This window comes from Felis catus, chromosome B3, assembly GCF_018350175.1.
Source record: "Felis catus isolate Fca126 chromosome B3, F.catus_Fca126_mat1.0, whole genome shotgun sequence".
Classification (NCBI taxonomy): domain Eukaryota; kingdom Metazoa; phylum Chordata; class Mammalia; order Carnivora; family Felidae; genus Felis; species Felis catus.
Window position 1 is genome coordinate 118,134,826 of NC_058373.1, and position 20,654 is coordinate 118,155,479.

Here is a 20,654-nt window from a genome sequence, read left to right on the forward strand (position 1 = left end):
TCTTATATTATTTTTAGGCAATCCCAAGCACCCATCACACCCCCTCTTTATATATTATTTTTAAGCAATCCCAAGCACTCATCCTATTTTAGTGTGTATCTCTACAAGATAGGAGTTTTTTAAAAAATTTACTGAAAATACTATCATAAGACCTTCAAAAATTAACTATTTTTCTTAATATTGTAAGTCAGTGTTCAGATGTCACAAATACCAATTTTTAAATATTTTGTTTAATTCAGGATCTATACATAGCATATTGCAGTTGGCTGGCATATTTTTAAGACTTTTTAAAAATATTTTAAGTTCTCGCTCTCTTTTCCTTTGCAGTTATTTGTGGAAGAAACTATGTCATTTTCCCAGTAGTGTTTCTTTAGTCTAGATTTGCTGATTGCAGCTCCACGCAGAATAATATGCCAGTGCTTCTCTGTCTTCTGTATTTATTTTATTTATTTATTTAAAATTTTTTTTTAATGTTTTATTTATTTATTTATTTTTAATTTTTTTATTTTAACGTTTATTTATTTTTGAGACAGAGAGAGACAGAGCATGAACGGGGGAGGGTCAGAGAGAGAGGGAGAATCTGAAGCAGGCTCCAGGCTCTGAGCTGTCAGCACAGAGCCCGATGCGGGGCTCAAACTCATGGACCATGAGATCATGACCTGAGCCAATGTCAGATGCTTAACCGACTGAGCCACCCAGGCGCCCCTGTCTTCCGTATTTTATGTAAACTGGTTGGTAGTTGTATCTTGAGACTTTGATTTGAGTTCATATGTGTTATTTTTTTGATGCTTTTATTTATAAGAATTTTCTAAAGGTATTGTTCTTCCATCATCAGACACTAGATTATTATTATTATTTTTTTTTTTTTTTAATTTTTTGTGGTTTGAGATGCAGCTGTTGATTGTCTGTTCCTGGATTGATTTATTCATTGGAGGATTGCAAAATGCGCTAGTCTAATTTGAGGACTACTGTCATTCATTCATTGAAAAATAAATCTTCTTGTGGTGCCTGGGTTGCTCACTCAGTTAAGCGTCCCACTTGAGTGTCCAACTTTGGCTCAGGTCATCACCTCACAGCTCATGAGTTCAAGCCCTGTGTCAGGCTCGGTGCTGATAGCTCAGAGCCTGGAGCCTGCCTCAGATTTTGTGTCTTTCTCTGCCCCTTCCTACTTGCCCTGACTCTGTCTCTGTCTCTCTCTCTTAGATATAAATAAACATTAAACAAAATTTTTAATACTTTTTTTCAAGTTTTTATTTATTTTGAGGGAATGGGTGAGAGAGGGGCAGAGAGAGAGGGAGAGAATCCCAAGCTGGTTCCACACTGTCAGTTCAAAGCCTGATGCAGGACTCGAACTCACCAACCATGAGAACATGCATGACCTGAGCTGAAACCAAGAGTCCGATGCTTAACTGACTGAGCCACCCAGTGACCCCCAAAACATTAAAAAGAAAAAAAAAAGAAAAAGAAAAGAAAAGGAAAATAAATCAGGCACCTGGGTGGCTCAGTCAGTTAAGTGTCTGTCAGCTCAGATCATGATCTCACAGAGCCTGTTTCAGATTCTGTGTCTCCCTCTCTGCCCCCCCTCCACTCACCCTGTCTGTCTGTCTGTCTTTCTCTCTCTCTCCCCCCAACCCCCCCCCCGTGTCTCAAAAATGAATAAATGTTAAAAAACATTTTTAAAAAGTCTTTATTAGACTACTGCTGTAAGAATAAACCTCTATCTCCATCTAGTATTTGGTTAGAGGTATAATTGATGTAAGGAAAATAGGGTGAATGCTTTGGTTCCTTGATTTTTTTTTCAAAACGATGAGTTTGTGTCCTCAACATTCTTTAGCAGTGACTTTTTTAATTTATTTTTTTATTATATTTTATTAAAAAATTTTTTTTAACCTTTATTTATTTTTGAGAGAGAGAGAGTGAGAGAGCATGAGTTGGGGAGGGGAGAGAGAGAGGGAGACATGGAATGTGAAGCAGGCTCCAGGCTCTAAGCTGTCAGCATAGAGCCCGATGCGGGGCTCGCACTCATGGACCATGAGATCATGACCTGAGCCGAAGTCCAACGCTTAACAGACTGAGACACCCAGGCACCCCAGCAGTGACTTTTTTTTAAAGAACCATTGTGAACTTAAGGATTGAAGCCTATTCGGTTTGTTGTTATACTTAATAAGAATTTATTGTCGTTATTGCTAGTGAAGCTTAAATTGTCTTAAGACGCCTCTGCAAGTTAGATTTCCACTGGTTTTGTCACCAGCCTGTTTTTAATAGTTACCTTGTTATTTGGAATCTGGAATCTAAGCTTATCTAGTAGTTCTTCTGTCCTCGACTTAGGGTCAGCCATTTCTTTAAGGAACTCTGGGTTTTTTTAGTGGTAAATTGCTTTAAAAATCACAAGCTGGCAATTAGGTATATTCATCACAAGACTTGTTTATTAGTCTTTGCTTTTACATTTTTCCAATGCACGTTAATTCACATTCAGGACTAAACGGTTTTTATTTAAGCTTTTCTGTTATATCTGTATTCCCATACTGAGAATCTAGTTTCAAGGACATTGGGATGATAATTACTGGCTTGGTTCATCTCATATTTCATATACAACAATGTAAGACTAATAACATCTACACTCATCAGCAATATGGTGATAGAAGTTTTCTGTTGACAGGTCTTTGTCTTTATGATATATCACACTAAAAAATCTAGAGTCAAATTTACTGCTTTAAAGGCGCTCAGAAGATGGGTGCCTGGATGGCTCAGTTGGTTAAGTGTCCAACTTTGGCTTAGGTCATGATCTCGCGGTTTGTGAGTTTGAACCCTGCATTGGGCTCTGTGCTGACAGTTCAGAGCCTGGAGCCTGCTTCGGATTCTCTGTCTCCCTCTGTCTCTACCCCTCCCATACTCACTCTGTCTCTCTCTCAAAAATAAATAAACGTTAAAAGAAAAAATTTAGGGTCACCTGGGTGGCTCAGTCAGTAATTGTCTGACTTCAGCTCAGGTCATGATCTCACAGTTCGTGAGTTTGAGCCCCGCATCAGCCTCTGTGCTGTCAGCTCAGAGCCTGGAGCCTGCTTCGGATTCTGTGTCTCCCTCTCTCTCTGCTCCTCCCTTGCTCACACTCTGTCTCTCTCTCAAAAATAAACATTTAAAAAAAATGTTTATTTTTTTAGGGGCGCCTGGGTGGCACAGTCGGTTGAGCGTCCGACTTCAGCCAGGTCACGATCTCGCGGTCTGTGAGTTCGAGCCCCGGGTCAGGCTCTGGGCTGATGGCTCGGAGCCTGGAGCCTGTTTCCGATTCTGTGTCTCCCTCTCTCTCTGCCCCTCCCCCGTTCATGCTCTGTCTCTCTCTGTCCCAAAAATAAATAAAAAATGTTGAAAAAAAAATTTAAAAAAAAAGAAAAAAAAAATTAAAATCACTCAAAATAGTTCCTTTCTGTGTGGTTATTTCCTTAACTGTATACGTATTTGGATTCGTTTGTTTTTTTACTTTAAATTTTTAGATTACTCTTTTAAAATTTATGTTTTAATATCTCTGGCTTAAAGTCATGGTAATAATGCTTAGAGTAGTTACTAAAATGAAACAGACACAGAAAAATTAGACTCATAACTAGGATAAAAGTTCAGTACTTTTGTAGTTTAACGACTCAGAGTTGAAAAGAGCTTTAACAGGTTCAAGCAGCCTGATGTCATATAATTGTCGCTAACGGTTAGGAAGTCTGGGTGGAATGAATTCAGGAAATAATTAAAAGACTCCATTATGAAATTTGCTGGTTCTGCTAAATATTTTATCAGCACTTCTAATAAGTAACAATTTCCCTGATTAGAATTTTTCTTTCCTGATTTTCTTTTTTTCTTTCGGTTTGAGGGTGTTAAAAAAAATCAAAGGTAATTGAAGGAAAGAGAGGAGTGACAATGTGAAAAATCTTGGTATTAAAAACATTTGGTCTCTAATTATTTTAATTTTCCATAAATACTGTGTTTTCATAACTATTGATATTTGATGAATTCTTTACACCCATTTTTAGCCTTTGGCTTCTGTGAGTATAAGGAACCTGAATCTACCCTCCGTGCGCTCAGGTTACTGCATGACCTGCAGATTGGAGAGAAGAAACTACTTGTTAAAGTTGATGCAAAGACAAAGGCACAACTGGATGAATGGAAAGCAAAAAAGAAAGCTTCTAATGGGGTATGTTTTTTATAGTGCTGTCTTTTTAGGCTTACTGTGCTCTTTCAGTGTAAGTATTTCTTATAAGGGAATCTAATATGGGGCTTCACAAGATCATCCTCATCATAATATGTACTTGTGGCTAAAAGCAGGAGGGTATTTTTGCAGTTTATCGAAGTCTTTTATCTACCCATAGGGGGTGGATGATGGTTGGTTTGCTTGTTCCAGGTTAGGATAAAGGTAGTGAGGGAGGCTGGACAAGGTTAAGTTGCCAGAGAAAACACTGGTACAGACTGTTCCTAACAGCTAATTCATTAAGGTAGCTTTGTAAGTAAGTACAACAAAATATAGTTCAGCTTACACAATTTTAATTAGTTGCCCTCTCTTTTAGAAGTACACAGGTTCTGGGGCACCTGTGTGGCTCAGTCAGTTGGGCATCTAACTCTTGACTTTGGCTCAGGTCATGATTTCACAGTTCATGAGTTGGAGCCCCATGTCAGGCTCTGTGCTGTCAGCACAGATTCCGTCTCCCTCTCTCTGTCCCTCCCCTGCTTGCTCTTTATTTCTCTTTCAGAATAAATAAAAATAAACTAAAAGAAAAAAAGAATCACACAGGTTCTGGGTGCCTGGGTTGCTCAGTTGGTTGAGTGTCTGACTCTTGATTTTGGCTTAGGTCATGATCTCAGAGTCTTGGGATTTAACCCCGCTTTGGGCTCTCCATGTTGGGCGTGGAGCATGCTTGGGATTTTGTCTCTCCTTCTTCCTCTGTCGTCGCCCATATGAGTGTGTGCTCTCTCTCGCTCTCAAAAAAAAAAAAAAAAAAAACCACAAGCTCTAAAATAAGTGAAAATAAATCTTACTACTTTCCTCAGTTGGGTCCCATATTAAGTGAAGTTAAAGTAAAGGAAATTTTCATGTGTTGTAATGTATTCGTCATTACTCCCTTTCAGCAAAACAAAAAATAGCTAAAACCTGAGTGTATTTCCTATTTCCTTTTGGCATCTCAAACTTGAATGGATTTAAAATGGATTTATTGTTACCTTCTTTCTTCTACAAAAACAAAAATGCCTTTTTGCTCTTACGCTTTCATTGTCATTCAAAATAGAAATAGCTTTCTTGGTATTACTCTTCCCTCCTTTACAAAAACAGTGTATATTCTTTGTCAAGCAAACAAAACCTCAGAAAATGTTATTAAGAAAATCGTGGGGGGAGCCTGGGTGGCTGTTGGTTAAGCTTCTGGCATTGGTTCAGGTCATGATCTCACGATTTGTAGATTCAAGCCCTGTATCATGCTCTGTGCTGAGAGCCTGGATCCTGCTTTGGAGTCTGTGTCTCCCTCTCTCTGCCCCTCCCTTGCTCACGCTCTCTCAGCAATAAATAAACACTAAGAAAAAATAAATAAAATCTTGGGGCACGTGGGTAGCTCAGTCAATTAAGCATCGACTTTGGCTCAGGTCATGATCTTGCGGTTCGTGAGTTTGAGCCCCACATTAGTCTGTCTTGTCATTGTGGAACCTTTTTTGGATTCTCTGCCCCTCCCCCCACTCATGCATGCTTTTTCTCTCTCTCTCTCTCTTAAAAAAAGCATTAACAAAAACCTTTATAAAGCAAACTGTTATTTTAAGTACATGCCGTCATTTATTGAAAATTTTTTTTTTACAGTTTAATCAGCATTTATTGTGAGTTCTGCCTAGACACATCTATTTACTTTTTACTTTTTAATTTATTTAAGTTCAAGTTAGTTAATATACAGTGTAGTATTGGTTTCAGAAGTAGAACTTGGTGATCCATCACTTTCATATAACACCCAGTGTAAAGCAAACTATTTCAAGAAGAAATTCAGTAGCACCCATAATCCTATCACCATTGGGAGCCCCTGTATATGTTTTTGTTGCATATTCTTCCAGACTTTTTTCTCTGTATGGATGAATATAGTTTTAATTGGAATATGTGAATTTGTTTTTCTTTCATAAATAGAGATTGATTCTCTGTATTCTGTAAATAGACTTTTACTTCTGTCTTTTCTTGGACTTTTAGTAAATTTCAACTGATTTCTCTGGATTTCATTCCTCTCATCTGATTATTCTAGCACCGCCTATATTTCTAAAACATAAGTATGTCAACTGTGTGCTCGTACATCCTTAATGGTTTTGAATTTCTCATAGTATAAAGCCTGTCTTCTTAGTATGGCATTCAAGGCTCGTTCAGTCTACCTTTCTAGCTTCTCTCATCAGTCCTTCTCATGTCAATCATATATCTCCACAAACTTCCTTTGTGCTTTTCTGACATCTCGTGTCCTTGTTGTCCATCCAAGCTCCCTGTTGCAGTTCTATCCAGATCTAATTACAATGTTACTTGATTCATACAGTCCTTGTCAGTCCTATCCTGGATTTCTCTCAGGCAGAATTAATTCCTCTCTTCCCATCTATGTTTCCAGGTTTTTACTGGTGTTAGGACAGTCTGCTTTGTAACATATATTGTTGGTATCTGTCTCTCATCCCCCTTGTGCCCTGTTTGATTTCCATGTCTCTGATTACAAACAGGAAGGACAATAAGCTCACAGACTGTGTCTCTTCCTCTTGTACCTCTGCAGAACCTAGGACAGTATGTTGCCCATAGCAAGAATGGGATGCTCATTTATTGAGTGGCAGTTGCAGTTATATTGCTCACCTGGTAATCTTACTGTCTTTACCTAGTTTTGTAAAGAAATAATAAAATGCAGCTTCTCTGGAGTAGAAGCTGTATTTCACAGCAACAGTGTTTCCTGTCACATCAAAAAACCAACTCTCTGGGGAACCTGGGGGCTCAGTCGGTTAAGCACCTGTCTCTTGATTTTGGCTCAGGTCACGACCTCACAGTTAGAGTTTGAGCCCCACTGTCAGCATGGAGCCTGCTTGGGATTCTTTCCCCCACCCCCTCTGCCACTCCCCCGTGGGCGCCCTGTGTTCTCGCTGTCTCTCTCCCAAAAAAACCCACAACTCTAAAATAAGACTTTTTAGATTTTCCTTGCAGTGATAACTGAATTCTTAGTTAAAATAAAGCATGGATTTAATGTCTTCACAGTTTTTATATAATTCCCTGGGTGTCTTTCTTTTTTTCCCTGTGTTTAATCATTAGCTGGTGAGGTGGTTTAATTTGTAGCATTTGCAGATCATGTACTCTGTACATGAAGCAAATCACTTTTTTTGTATAAGGAAATGCACAGTTGTGACTTTGATTTAATTTCTAATCACTATTAGTGAGAGGAACCATAATTTAAATCTGTTTGTATCTTTAAGAATAGAATTGTAGCCACCTCCAATAAAAACAGAACAATTATTTCAGGTAAGATGAAATTTAAAACATTCACAGACCTGCCGTCTGGGTGGATTTGGCATAGTGCCCAGAGATACTTGAAGTCACAAGACAGGGCATAGTTTCCTAGAATGGCAACTTACTCAACAGTATTGGTGAAAAGAAAAAGCAATGCTGATCAGATAATTTTTGATCTTCTCAGATATTTTTATCAGATCATTTTTTTCAAATAACTTTTAAGTAAATGTAACTATTATGGAGTAGATTACAGATTTGTCATGATTTTTCAAGATAAAATATGAGAAGGTATTTGTTGTTCTTTCTTCTTTATTGTTGATTGTTGTGGAGAAGTGTAGAAAACTGACCTAAGATGGATGATAACAAGAATGAGACATGGAGTGGGTGCCTGGATGGCTCAGTTTTTAAGGATGGCTCAGGTCATGATCTCACTGTTCTGAGTTCGAGTCCTGCATCCAGTGAAGCTTGAGCCCCACTTTGGGCGAGGTCGTGCCCCGCTTGGGGTGAGCATGAGCCCCACTTCGGGTTAGCCCTGCTTCTCTCCCCGTCTCCCTTTTTCTCTCTCTGCCCTTCCTGGGATTCTCTCTCTGTCTTTCTCTGCCCTTTACTCACTTGTGCTGTCTCTCAAAAAAAAAAAAAAAAAAATGAGACATTAAGGAACTCATATGATAATGTATTCAGGCATTTTCCTGATTCCCAAGCAGAAGACAAAGCACAATTATTTGTATAGTTCTTACTGGGTAAAAAAGAAAAGAAACACAAGTTTGTCTAGAAAGAGAGATTTTTCTTGACCCAGAATTTTAGTATATGTGCTGCAGAAGTAAGCACTTTCACCCAGAATTTCAAGAGGAATTATGTGTCTTGTCTAACAGCTTGATTGAAAGTTTTCATATAGATTTTGCAGAATTTGTAGGAGCAATCTTTGGCCATCAGTAAAAGTATTCCTTTTGGGGTAGCCATACTGATGTAGTTCATGCCCTGTTGCTTTCTGGCTGTTCAGGAGTAGCAATTAGGAGTAGAGAGATCTGCTTGATCATCACAAGTAGTGGTTGTTAACCACACATTCAAGAATGACTTCTGGAGGTGCCTGGGTGGCTCATTTGGTTAAGTGTCTGACATTAACTTAGGTCGTGATCTCATGGTTCGTGGGTTCAAGCTGTGCACTGGGCTCTGTGCTGACATTTCGGAGCCTGATTGGGATTCTCTCTACCCCTTTCTCTCTTGCCCTCCCCCACTTGCTCTCTCTCTCTCTCAAAATAAATAAACTAAAAAAAAAAAAAAAAAAAAAATGACTTCTGACCAGTGTTGGAAGTATAGATAATCTCTGGACAGAGCCTCTTGGCATTGCATTTTAATTGAGGATGCATGCTGCAGATAGGGACATCTTTAATTTTTACATCTTTGCTGGAGATTAGTCTGGTTGAATCTACATTTTCTCAAAAGAAAGTGCTCTGCTTTTACTTAAGTTCCCAAAGAAGTTCTTGTTTTGGACCCTAGAGTCAAAACCAAGTCAGTGCCAAAGAGTGAGCCTGGAAGAGGTGTTTTTCAGCCTTACCACCAGTAGCTTTACTATTGAAGCTTTTAATTCCTCTGAAAAGAGCTAAATAGGTGGGCCACATAAACCTCGCAGATATTCAGTTGGTTTCTGTGGTCCTCTTGTACTGCTAACCCCCTCATCTTTTGCTGCTCAGTGTTACTGAACGTGCTTTCTGTTTCTGAAGTGAAGAAAAAACTGGAAATCAGAAAATTGTGTATGGTTGAAGACCCAGAAGTAGACCTTAAGTTGAAACCAAAAAGAACTTTTCCTTCCATGATATGTCTGGTTATTTTTGGTTTTCTTACATTAACAATTGGTGAAGAGATTTGGGCTAATAAGCTTTCCTTCTAAAAATACACATTTTTAAAAAAAATTTTAACTTTAGGGGCGTCTGGGTGGCTCAGTCGGTTGAGCATCCCGATTTTGGCTCAGGTCATGATCTCACAGTTGTGAGTTTGAGCCCCACGTCGGGCTCTGTGCTGACAGCTTGGAGCCTAAGCCTGCTTTGAATTCTGTATCTCCCTCTCTCTCTGCTCCTCCCCCGCTTATGCTCTGTATCTGTCTCTCTCTGTCAAAAATAAATATTAAAAAAAATTTTTTTTTAATTTTAACTTTATTTGAGATAGAATGAGTGAGCGAGCATGCGAACAAGTGGGGGAAGGGGCAGAGAAGGAGGGAGATAAGAGAATCCCGAGTAGGCTCTGCACCATCAGCATGGAGCCTGATGTGGGGTTTGAACCCATGAACTGTGAGATCATGACCTGATCTGAAACCAAGACACAGGTACTTAACTGACTGAACCACCCAGGTGCCCCTAAAAATGTACATTTTCTCTGTAGATCAGAGGACGGTAGTCATTCAGAAGGTGTGAATTCATTTCAAATGCTTTACTCCTAACTTAGGTAAGACCAGCTATACTAATATTTAAATTTGATTTGGGATGGTGGTGGGAGGGACCTCAGGGGCTTCTGAGTATTTTTAAATGACCAGGCCTTCAGATTTATAACCCTACTTCTAGTCTTATGCTTAGGAAAGCATGGAGATGTAGAGGGTTCGTGGAAAGGAGTTTAGAATGTAGGGGAAATGCTAAAGACAGACTTGATGGTCTCTCAGAAAGTGTGTTTTCTTTCTTTCTTTTTTTTTTTTTTTTAAGTTTATTTTGAGAGAGAGAGAGAGAAAAAGGGCAGGGTGCACACATGTGGGAGAGGGGTAAAGGGAGAGGGGCTCAAATCTGTACTGTCAGCGTGGAGCCTGATGTAGGGCTCAAACCCAAGAACTGTGAGATCATGACCTGAGCTGAAGTCAGAACTTAACCAAATGAGCCACCCAGGCACCCCAAAGGTATTTTCATAATACAGAATTTAGGTCTCAGCAGTTGAGGATTTGGGTTGAAATGGTTCATGTGTGTCTCCGGACCTACAGTTTCAGTGGCAACTTACTGGCAGGTTAATTATTTAATTTAAAACCTGTGGAGAGGGCACCTGGTGGCTCTGTGCTGACAGTGTAGAGCCTACTTGGGATTCTCTCTCTATGCCCCTCCTCCGCTCATGCTGTCTCTCTCAAAATAAATAAATAAACTTAAATAAATTATTAAAAAAGAAAAAAGACCTGTGAAGAAGCAGAAGCATTACTGAAGGGATTTTAGTGAATGCTGCACAGAGACCTTATTGCCATATATTATCGATTTAAAGTAAAAACACATCACCACAGTTATAGATTACAGTGTTTTTGGTAAATAAATTTTAAGTTTAATTACTGTTCTTGCATAAAACTTCTTTATCCAAGATAACCAAGTAAAAAGTTGGCGCAAGATTGGATCAAGAGGCAGGTTTGGGAAAGTGAGGAACTTCGAGTGGTTAGTTTTATACCACACTTTATAACTTAACTTGAAGTTACCTGTATCGTAACTTCTTATCCTATTTACTAAATACTTAAGGGCAAGGTCATTTCTTTTCCCCATGTTGAATTTTTTGCCATCTAGCCTAGTACCTACCTTGCAGATAGTAGTCTCTTAATTTGTTGAGCCAGGGGGCGCTTGGCTGGTTCAGTTGGTAGAGCATGCAACTCTTGACCTCGGGGTTTGAATTCGAGCCCCGTTTTGCATGTAGAGATTACTTAAAAAATTTTTTTCCTAATGAAAAAAAAAATTTGTTGAGAAAATTAAGAAATAGATGCCTGTTGGGTGCCTGGGTGACTCAGTCAGTAAGTGTCCTGACTCTTGATCTCAGCTCAGGTCTTCTTGATCTCAGGGTTGTGAGCTGGTAAAAAAAAAAAAAAAAAAAAAAATTTGCCTGTTGAAGAAGTATCCATTGAAGGTTGCTTTCAGAATTATGAAATCTGACATCACTAAGTTATATTAAGGAGCCACAAGATGTGAAACTTACCTTGAATAGTTGTATGCATTGTGACAAGAGCCAGCATTTATGCAGAAGAGCATTCTTATTTGAATCTGAAAACACATAACAACATGTTTACCAAGTAAATAGATAATTACTTTGAGGCATGTGTGTGTACGGTTTTAAATTACAAAAGTTTTTGTATACATCTTTATGTTTTTGCTTGTCATACTTTTCTGTTTTTCCTAGTTTTAAGAAAAGACTGAGAGTAACGAAATTACCCCAAATTTTGAGGTCATTCTCTAAGTTTTGTAGTTTGGGAACACCTGGCTTGCTCAGTTGGAAGAGCAAGTGACTTTTGATCTCGAGGTCGTGAGTTTGAGCCCCATGTTGGGTGTAGAGATTACTAAAAAACAAACAAACAAAAAAACTTAAATATATATGATTAAATTTTGTAGTTTGAATTGAATTAATTCCTTTACCAGGTGCCTTTTAAAATAGAACTAAGATAAAAACAAAAAGAATTATAGTACGTTAGAAGTCAGTAATTTTTTTTTTTTTTTCACATCAACACAATTAGTCTAGTTTTCTTTTAAAATATAATAAAGTCCTAGGGGCACGTGGGTGGCTCAGTTGGTTAAGTGTCCGACTTTGGCTCAGGTCATGATCTCACAGTTCGTGGGTTCAAGCCCTCATGTTAGGCTCTGTGCTGACAGCCCAGAGCCTGGAGCCTTCTTCAGATTCTGTGTCCGCCACCCCCCCAACCCCCCCAACCCCTTCCTGCCCCTTCCCTGCTTGTGCACACTCTCTCATAAATAAATAAATATTAAAAAGTAATAAATCCTGCAAATAGTTACTTGCGAGAAGCATTACAACATGAATTTTGTGTTTTTATTTTTTGTAATACTACATGTGCAAGTCATGGGAGAAAGACTTATGTAGTATTTAGAGTTGGTTCCTTCTTAGAGTATAAGTACCTGGTTTTTTTTTTAAGTGGTATTTCCACATTATAGAAAGCAGAAGGGGAAAAGAGATGCAGTTGTTTCAGCCCCTGGCCTATCTGATGTTTGCGTTTTGTTTTGTCTTTTTTTTTTTTTTTTTTTAATGCTTGCGTTTTGTTGTATATAGCTACCTAGTGTTTTTCATTTGTTTAACCTGCACATGCTTTTGTTTATTTTATTTTTATTTTTATTTATTTTTTGCTTTTGTTTATTTTAAATGGTGTCTGTAAAGGTGGCTGTCATAGTGTGCATACAAGTGTATTTTGTTTTTTTCACATAATTAAATTTTCAAGTCTGAATTGGTTAATGTAGTAAATATCATTAGTTTGTGGAAGTATTTGAGCAAGACAGTCTGAAAACCTGAAAGCTTTGCAGATGTATTTGTGTACTATGTTAGTCCTGTGGTTTAATCTTCCTGTAACTGGTTGGGGGTCAGAATATTAGCTATTAAAGGAAGAAAGCAAAAGAAAATGATAAAGTATCAGTATCTGAGAAAAATCAGTAAGTCAAATGAAGTTTAGTTTTGTGAAGTTAAGAACAAAACCAAATCTGCATTTACTCAGACTACAGAGATGCTCTTTTGGAGAAAAACATGTTTGTTTTGTGTACTACCTTGTTTTAGAACGATTTTAATTTTCTTGTTTTTTTTTATTTTTTTTCTGCCTTCCTGCCCCTGAATTTGCCTTTTTTTTTTTTTTAAAGAATGCAAGGCCAGAAACTGTCACTAATGATGATGAAGAAGCCTTAGATGAAGAGACAAAGAGAAGAGATCAGATGATCAAAGGGGCCATTGAAGTTTTAATTCGAGAATACTCCAGTGAGCTCAATGCCCCCTCACAGGAATCTGACTCTCACCCCAGGAAGAAGAAGAAGGAAAAGAAGGAGGACGTATGTGTTATTTGATTTCTGACAACAGAGTCATTTCTACGGTTTACTTTTTATGGTGTCACTCTTGTGCTTTCATTTTATTTTCACTTTCAAGGGGAAAATAAAATGACTAGCATTTATAACAATATACAGTTAAGCCTAATTTGACCATGTTTAATCAAGTAACTCATGAATTTTTTTACCAGAATGTTTGTTTTGTGTGTTTGAAATGCACTGGCATGGATGCTTGTATTTATCTGTGGATTCAAATTTCATAAAGAAAAAACCTTAACTCACGAAGTAGAAGCTGGTACTAAGGGACAAAGGAAGTTTTTTTGTTTTTGTTTTTTTGGCCGTGAAGGGGCTGGCTTTGCTTTGTCTTACTCCCTGATATTGTTCTATCCCTGCTCTAAGCAGGATACCAGATGTCCTTCACTGAGGATTTTCACCCATTCTTTGATTCTTAGCCACGTTTTCTTATAAACTACTGCTTATTTCCCTCTGTGGACAGTAACACCATTGAACTTCTAACTGGAGGACTGTGAAAGAGTAGTACAAGATGAAACACTCCTCCCCAGGGTATTCTAATTTACCACTCTTTGCCTGCCTAAGCTAATTAAATAGTAAGGAGTCCAGGTTGAAAGAAAATGTTTTTTTTTTTTTAATATTCATTGCTTTGGATAAATTTAGAGAATTATGGGGAGTATTTTTTTGAAATATTGGAAGTATCTTACGTGCATAGATTATTGTGCCATGAAAGAGTACTGTGAAACATACACTCTAGTTTTTAAAATGAAGGGGTAGTTACAGTCATTTTATTTTGAATTTCAGTGCCTTATTTTATTTTGAATTTCATTTTCAATTAGCTTTCTGGACAAATACATTTTTATCACTTGGCTTGTTTTTCCTTATGTGACCTTAAAAACCTGTCTAGTGAAATGCCAGTTGTTGGGAATGGGAATTGATAGTCATAGGGTAGTTGATGTTTTAGAGTTTGTTCTTCCTCTTCCAGTGTTAATGGGAAGGGAAAAAATTACTAGACATATTTGTTTGTTATGGGTTGGGAGGAAAGAATCAAATCCTGCTGTATGGCAGGAATTATGGGTGAATTTTGTTGGTATGGTTTTTTCCTGGGTTTGGAGGAAAAAATCCTGCTAGTGAGACTTTGCTTATTCCATTGCCTGGGGGAATTGGAGGGTGAGGAGGTGGTAGGTGACAGGAGGGATTAAAGAGAGTGAGTGAAATCTTTTTTATTAAGTAATTTGAAATCAAGAAAATGTCACAGAAATCTTGCATTGCTTATAGTATAAACATACAGAGCATTGTTGTGCAGAGTAATGTTAACTCATTGCTTTTTTTTTTTTTTTAATCTTTGTGGATTTTTCCGCAGATTTTCCGTAGATTTCCAGTGGCCCCACTGATCCCTTATCCACTCATCACTAAGGTTCGTTTACATTGACAATGACTGTTTACTGCTAATGGCCAGATTTGTGATTCTTGTTCATCTGACATCTCATTATTTAACTTAGATCACTAGATTTCTTACTATATAAGTTCTGTTTGTTTAGTTACTATCTGTTTGTAAGGTGTACAGAATATCTAACTTCTAGTTTTAATATATTTGTATTGATGTAGATTGATCTATAATGCGTTCTCTCCTATCCCCCCCTATCTTTTTTTAGGAGGATATAAATGCTATAGAAATGGAAGAAGACAAAAGAGATCTGATATCCCGAGAGATCAGCAAATTCAGAGACACACACAAGGTAGTATTCTTGTTTTTTCACTTGATACCAATCTAGACTTTTTACAGAATCCAAAGCAAACAGACAAAAAAAAAAAAAAAATCAACCTTACATTAGAATATAATTTTAAATGCTTTTTATAGGTTAATTAATATCTAGATAGAGACAAAGAAACAGAAGACCATACCATTTTAAAGTGGTCCTTGACATATTGTGCTTAGTTGTTGCAGTTACTGACTACTCTACAGTCACCTCACTTGAGTATGAATAAAAGCTAATTTTACTTTTAGATTTTAACATAAACATCAAGATCAGATTTAAACTAGATTCAGTGGGGCAGCAGGATAACCTACACTGTAGTGTATTGCTGGGGGCATTTATTTAACTTAATCGTAGGAAAACCTTTGCTTTAGGGCCGAGATTGAAATTTAAGATTTATATTTGTGTAGATTTAAGTTGAGAGGGGGAGATTTTAAAAAGTAGGTCAGTGGTTACCAGACTTACCAAATTTTAGATGCATGGAAGAACTGTAAATTCCCATAAAGCTAATCTATTCATTGACCCCCACCATTATGATAGAGATCATATGGTGACTAATGCAAGATGAAACTCTCAGCTTGGAAAGTAACAAGGAATAGGATGTAAGTATGAGCTTCTGTTTTTTATTATATTTATGGATGCCCCCTCAGAAAAATATGCAAAGGGGTAACTGGCTTGGAAATGGGTATTTGTGCATAGTAAATCCCACTCACGAGTTTTGCCTATTGAAAGCTTCTCTCAATGACAGTGCATCTGTGAGTGTTCGCTGGTGTTGAAGGTGATGCTTATGGACGGTAAAATGCAAATATCGCATGAAATGTATTTTCATGTTAGAGATAATAAGATGTTACTGGTTATTACTCAAAATACTGAGTGATCTTTAACTCAGTGAAGTGTTAAGTGTTCATTTTTTCTTTTATACGATCTTCTTTTTTCTAACTGCTTTCCAAATCCCAAGTTGACAATTAATGCTATTGAATCAGTGCTGCTGAACACTTATTATCCAGATGCCCAGCCCTAGCTCACATACACAGTGCTTTTCCGGGAACTAAGTATCTAAAAGCACAAATAAAGTTTTCCCAAATTAATTTTGAGTTTAAATGGTAGTCTGTGGGAAGTCATTAGTTGGGATACTTTTGGGATACTGTGGGATACTTTTGGTTAGGTTCAATACGCAAATTCAGGGCCTGAGTAAGCTTGAAAATGGTATACGGTTGTGTGTGTGGTTTACCCCCTTGTTGTTATTTGTTAAACCCTGTCATGTCATTGGTAAAGTATGATGAAATTGTGTTTTTAACAAATTAATTCAAAAGATATTTGCTTCAGAGTTTGAGAAGCTGTCAGGCATTTGACTGCCTTAGACTTATCTCACTGTTGTTGGGGGGTGGGGGGGGTGGGGATGTTTTGAATTTCCAAAATGGATTTTAAAAAAAGATCAAAATGAAAACAAAATATAGTTCATTTTGTTGGGTGGTATGGTTAAAGGGGACATTTGAAACTCCAGTAACAAAAAATGAGCTCAGTGAACCTTTGCATGTTTTGGTATGAGTTTATTAAATAACCACGGACTGTCAGGGTATCAGCGTGGCAGGGGGCGTCCATTTACAGCACGGACGAGTCTGAAGAGAGACTAAGGTAAGATTTATGATTTTTTTTTCCTGTCCTTTCCTCTTCATTATTTCATTACTTTCTTACATCCTTTTAGACTCACTTCCATATTCTCTTTCTCTAGTGTTTGTCTTAAAATATATATATGTGTGTGTGTGTGTGTGTGTGTGTGTGTGTGTCTACCTACTGCATATAGATTGTTTTAGAAGTGCATTTAGTATGGTCCAGATTCACTCACTTGTTCATTTACTTAGAACAAAACTTTTGAAATGAGTTCTGAAACAAATTATTATTTACATTAAGTGGAACTATACATCTAAAAAAGAAGTAGTGCAGTGAATAAGCAAAAGCAAAAACATTAAATCCTACAAAAGAGATTATTATTGGAACAGCTAAAATAGATCTGTAAGTATCTATTATCTCAGAAATAAACATTTCTTTATAAGTGTATGACACTGAGGTAAGTTTTGTGTAGTCTAGCCTCATTTTACAATACAAATTTTTATAGTCCATTAGAACTGTTTCAGACATTCTAATTTACCCCTTTAAATAGTTTTCAGTTTCTGTCCTCTTTCTACCATTTCTTTTCTCTTCTCTTTGTAACTTCAGTGTATTCAGTCTTGGCTTTGCCTACATTCTCCTTTGATATAGACTGGCACAGCAGCTGAATATATTGATTTCTCATGCATTAGCTTCTCTTTCATAATCCTCTGTCAGTTCTCTGAACCATGAGCGAGAGAAAAAGAGTATGACAGGTAAGATTGCTTTTTAAAGTTGTTTTAAATGCTTTACATGACTGAGAAAAGACAAAAAAAAAATGCACATTTTATTGTTGCAGTTTAAATTTCTTTTCGGTGACACTAAACATGGAACCAAAGGGATAAATGTATTCTGTTTTCGTTTTGTTTTTCCTGTTTGGGTTTTTCTTTTTTTTCTTTTTTTCGGAGTTTGTGTAGAAACCGTGTGGTACACTGGTAATCTTGTCAGGGTACAAACTTGGTCTGACTCTGTTATTTGGTTTATTTGTGAACCATGTACTTGCTCTTCCTCCCAGAAACATAGCTTGTAGGCAAGGTTAATCCAGTGTTGGCGATCCATGTCCTAGCACAGCATCTGTAAGTTCATATGCAATCGTTCCTTCCAAGGATGGATTTATCACTGTTGATATATTTTTATTGTCTTATAGGCATAATGGGCATAAATATGTTGCTTTTAAAATTAAGTGAAATGAGACTATTACAATTATGTACATTTTTGCTTGAAGTGAGTGTATTTTCAAACTTTTTGTATTTGGTGGGCTGTCCATCTTGTAATGGTGGGAGTAAATGTTTCCATTGAGATAATAGGGCAAATCTTGGCTGAATTCAGCTTATCTTTTGGAGGGTGGGCAAACCAGAGGGTAGAAGATTATTTGTATTACAGTGACCTGACTCTCCTCCCCCACCTCCCCTTTAAAACCTTCAAGTAGTAACCTTTTACGTAATGGGAAGTCTGGGGGTTATATTTAGTATCAGTAGTAAATCAGTAGTTGCACTGGTTTACAGAAATTCATAATGAGAGGAATTACATTTTAGCTAAGTGATTGTATTTCTAGATATTATTTTTAATCACCACATTCCTCATGGTCATTTTAGTTGTTACGTAATCATTGAGTGGCCAGCCACACTTGACGCAATCTCCCAGCATCCAAGATTGGAGATTCCTGGTCTGTGTAGAGTATCTGGGTTTGCACGCAATCTATATAGTCTTGTGATTGCTTCAGTTTAATTTGCCAAGTAAAACCACAAGTACTTAATATTAAAGTACCAGTGGTTTGGTTATTTTTGTTCCCCATATTGGGCATTGCGCCGGGAAATATCTGAATACTGGAGCTACAGAGTTAACTCTAAAAGTACTTTTATTGGTTTCTAGAAACTGGAAGAAGAGAAAGGCAAAAAGGAAAAAGAAAGACAGGAAATTGAGAAAGAACGGAGAGAAAGAGAGAGGGAGCGTGAAAGGGAACGAGAAAGGCGAGAACGGGAACGAGAAAGGGAAAGAGAACGTGAACGAGAAAAGGAGAAGGAACGGGAGCGGGAACGAGAACGGGATAGGGATCGTGACCGCACTAAAGAGAGAGATCGGGACCGAGACCGCGAGAGAGACCGGGACCGCGATCGGGAAAGGAGCTCGGATCGGAATAAGGACAGGAGTCGATCAAGGTAAGGTTTGGTGGAAGTTACTGTTTGCTGATTGCTTCAGTAGAACTGTACGTTGTTACTCTCCACACTGTTTATGTTTCTGTGAGGAGAGAATTTTCTTAGCCACAGAGCGTGCCTGGCTTACTGTCTCACGCACGTAAGCATTGGTTCAAGTAACGGTTTTCAACTTCAGAGTTAATTACTGTCTGAAGCCAGGATTTACACGGACCCAGAATGCAGCCACTCTCCACCCGGTGTTCTGGGAAGACATGAGTCCCTGTTGTCTCCCTGGGTCGGTGGGCATCTTTTCTATTTACCATTTCATTGAGGTCCCATGTCCTGGGAAATCAGCTCTAGGACCACTGCTTTTAGCCACTCATGTCTGTATGTGGTCCTGTAGCCTGCTGTATGGCCACAACTCCCCCCGCCCGGCCCAGCTCTCAATTTATTCTCTATTTAGGACTTCTAGTTAATTTCACTTTGTTTTATTATTTTTCTCCTTAATTTTGTTGAATTTGATGAATCATCTTAAATTATTTAGGAATGAGGTAAAGAAAAAATGAACAAAGGAAGCAAGTGGGGAAGGATGAAAAACTCACCTTTTTTCCCCAAGCTGGTTTTCAGATAATACATTTCTGTGTTGTAGATTTTCACCTGATTGTAACCAAAAGGAGGTCCACTTTTAGTCCACCAGTTGCTGAAACTAGAAATCCAGTGTCCTTAATCTTTAGTGGGCATTAAAATCTTTTAACTTCCTCTGCTGGAATAATCATTATCCTCTTGAGTAACCGTTATTGAGAATTTGACATATATACAATAGCATACTTTTACTACAGATATGAATACATAAACTATTGTTTTATGTACTATGTACATACATATATTTGTATTTAATGAGATCCATGGCATCATACTACATATATTCTGCAATTTTTTTTTTTATCACTTTGACTTAAATATTGGAGGACACTTCATTGCTGGTAGATACAGTTATAATTTATCCATGCAACATGCCAAAGTGCTCTTCTCTCCACATCTTTGCCAACATTTGTGTTCTTTGATCACTAGTGGGGTAGACTATCTTTTAACTTGTTTGTCAGTCCTTGGTATTTCTTATATGTGGGTTTGTCTGTTTTCTGAAATACTGATAAGCATTAACGCTGAATTTAGAATGCAGTTTAGAATTAGGGACTAGAATTATATTGTGTCTTTCTGGTGAATGTAGAGGAGTTTACAATTCTGCAGAAATCAAATGCTAAATTCTGGCCTGTGATTTTGTGTATTTTGTAATATATGTTGTCCTCCTTTCCCTCGGTTTTAAAGGAAAACAGAGGGATTGACAGACTTTGTAAATCTTTTGTTTATATAGAGAAAAGAGCAGAGATCGTGAAAGGGAACGGGAGCGGGAAAGAGAGAGAGAGAGAGAACGGGAACGAGAAAGAGAACGAGAGCGCGAGAGAGAGCGAGAAAGGGAACGGGAACGAGAGAGAGAGAAAGACAAGAAGCGGGACCGAGAAGAGGATGAAGAGGATGCTTATGAACGAAGAAAACTTGAAAGAAAACTCCGCGAGAAAGAAGCTGCTTACCAAGAGGTAAATTGAGGAAATGCTTTAAATTTTTCTTAATTAATTAAAAAATTTTTTAACGTTTATTTATTTTTGAGAGAGTGTGCGCGTGCGCAAGCGTGAACAGGAGAGGGACAGAGAGAGAGAGTAGTGGGGGACAGAGGGTTCAAAGCAAGCTTTTTGTTGACAGCAGAGAGTCTGATGTGGGGTTGAACTCCCAAACCTTGAAATGCTTTCAGTTTTAAAGCTTTGCTAGTCAGTAAGCTAGTCAAACATGTTGGGGCCCTTTGCTTACATTTGTGAAGCTTTGG

General features: G+C 37.7%; 1 protein-coding gene across 4 annotated transcripts in view; it reads left to right on the forward strand.

The window, feature by feature from the left end:
- The window catches only part of RBM25 (RNA binding motif protein 25), a 59,547-nt gene that overhangs the window by 23,640 nt on the left and 15,253 nt on the right, over positions 1-20,654 (forward strand). For all 4 annotated transcript variants that reach the window (XM_023255809.2, XM_045060178.1, XM_003987804.6 and 1 more), the window contains 6 exons: positions 4,017-4,177; positions 13,045-13,230; positions 14,600-14,653; positions 14,892-14,975; positions 18,513-18,799; positions 20,148-20,370. In XM_023255809.2, the coding sequence (XP_023111577.1) occupies positions 4,017-4,177; positions 13,045-13,230; positions 14,600-14,653; positions 14,892-14,975; positions 18,513-18,799; positions 20,148-20,370 (995 nt within the window). The remainder of the gene's footprint in view (positions 1-4,016; positions 4,178-13,044; positions 13,231-14,599; positions 14,654-14,891; positions 14,976-18,512; positions 18,800-20,147; positions 20,371-20,654) is intronic.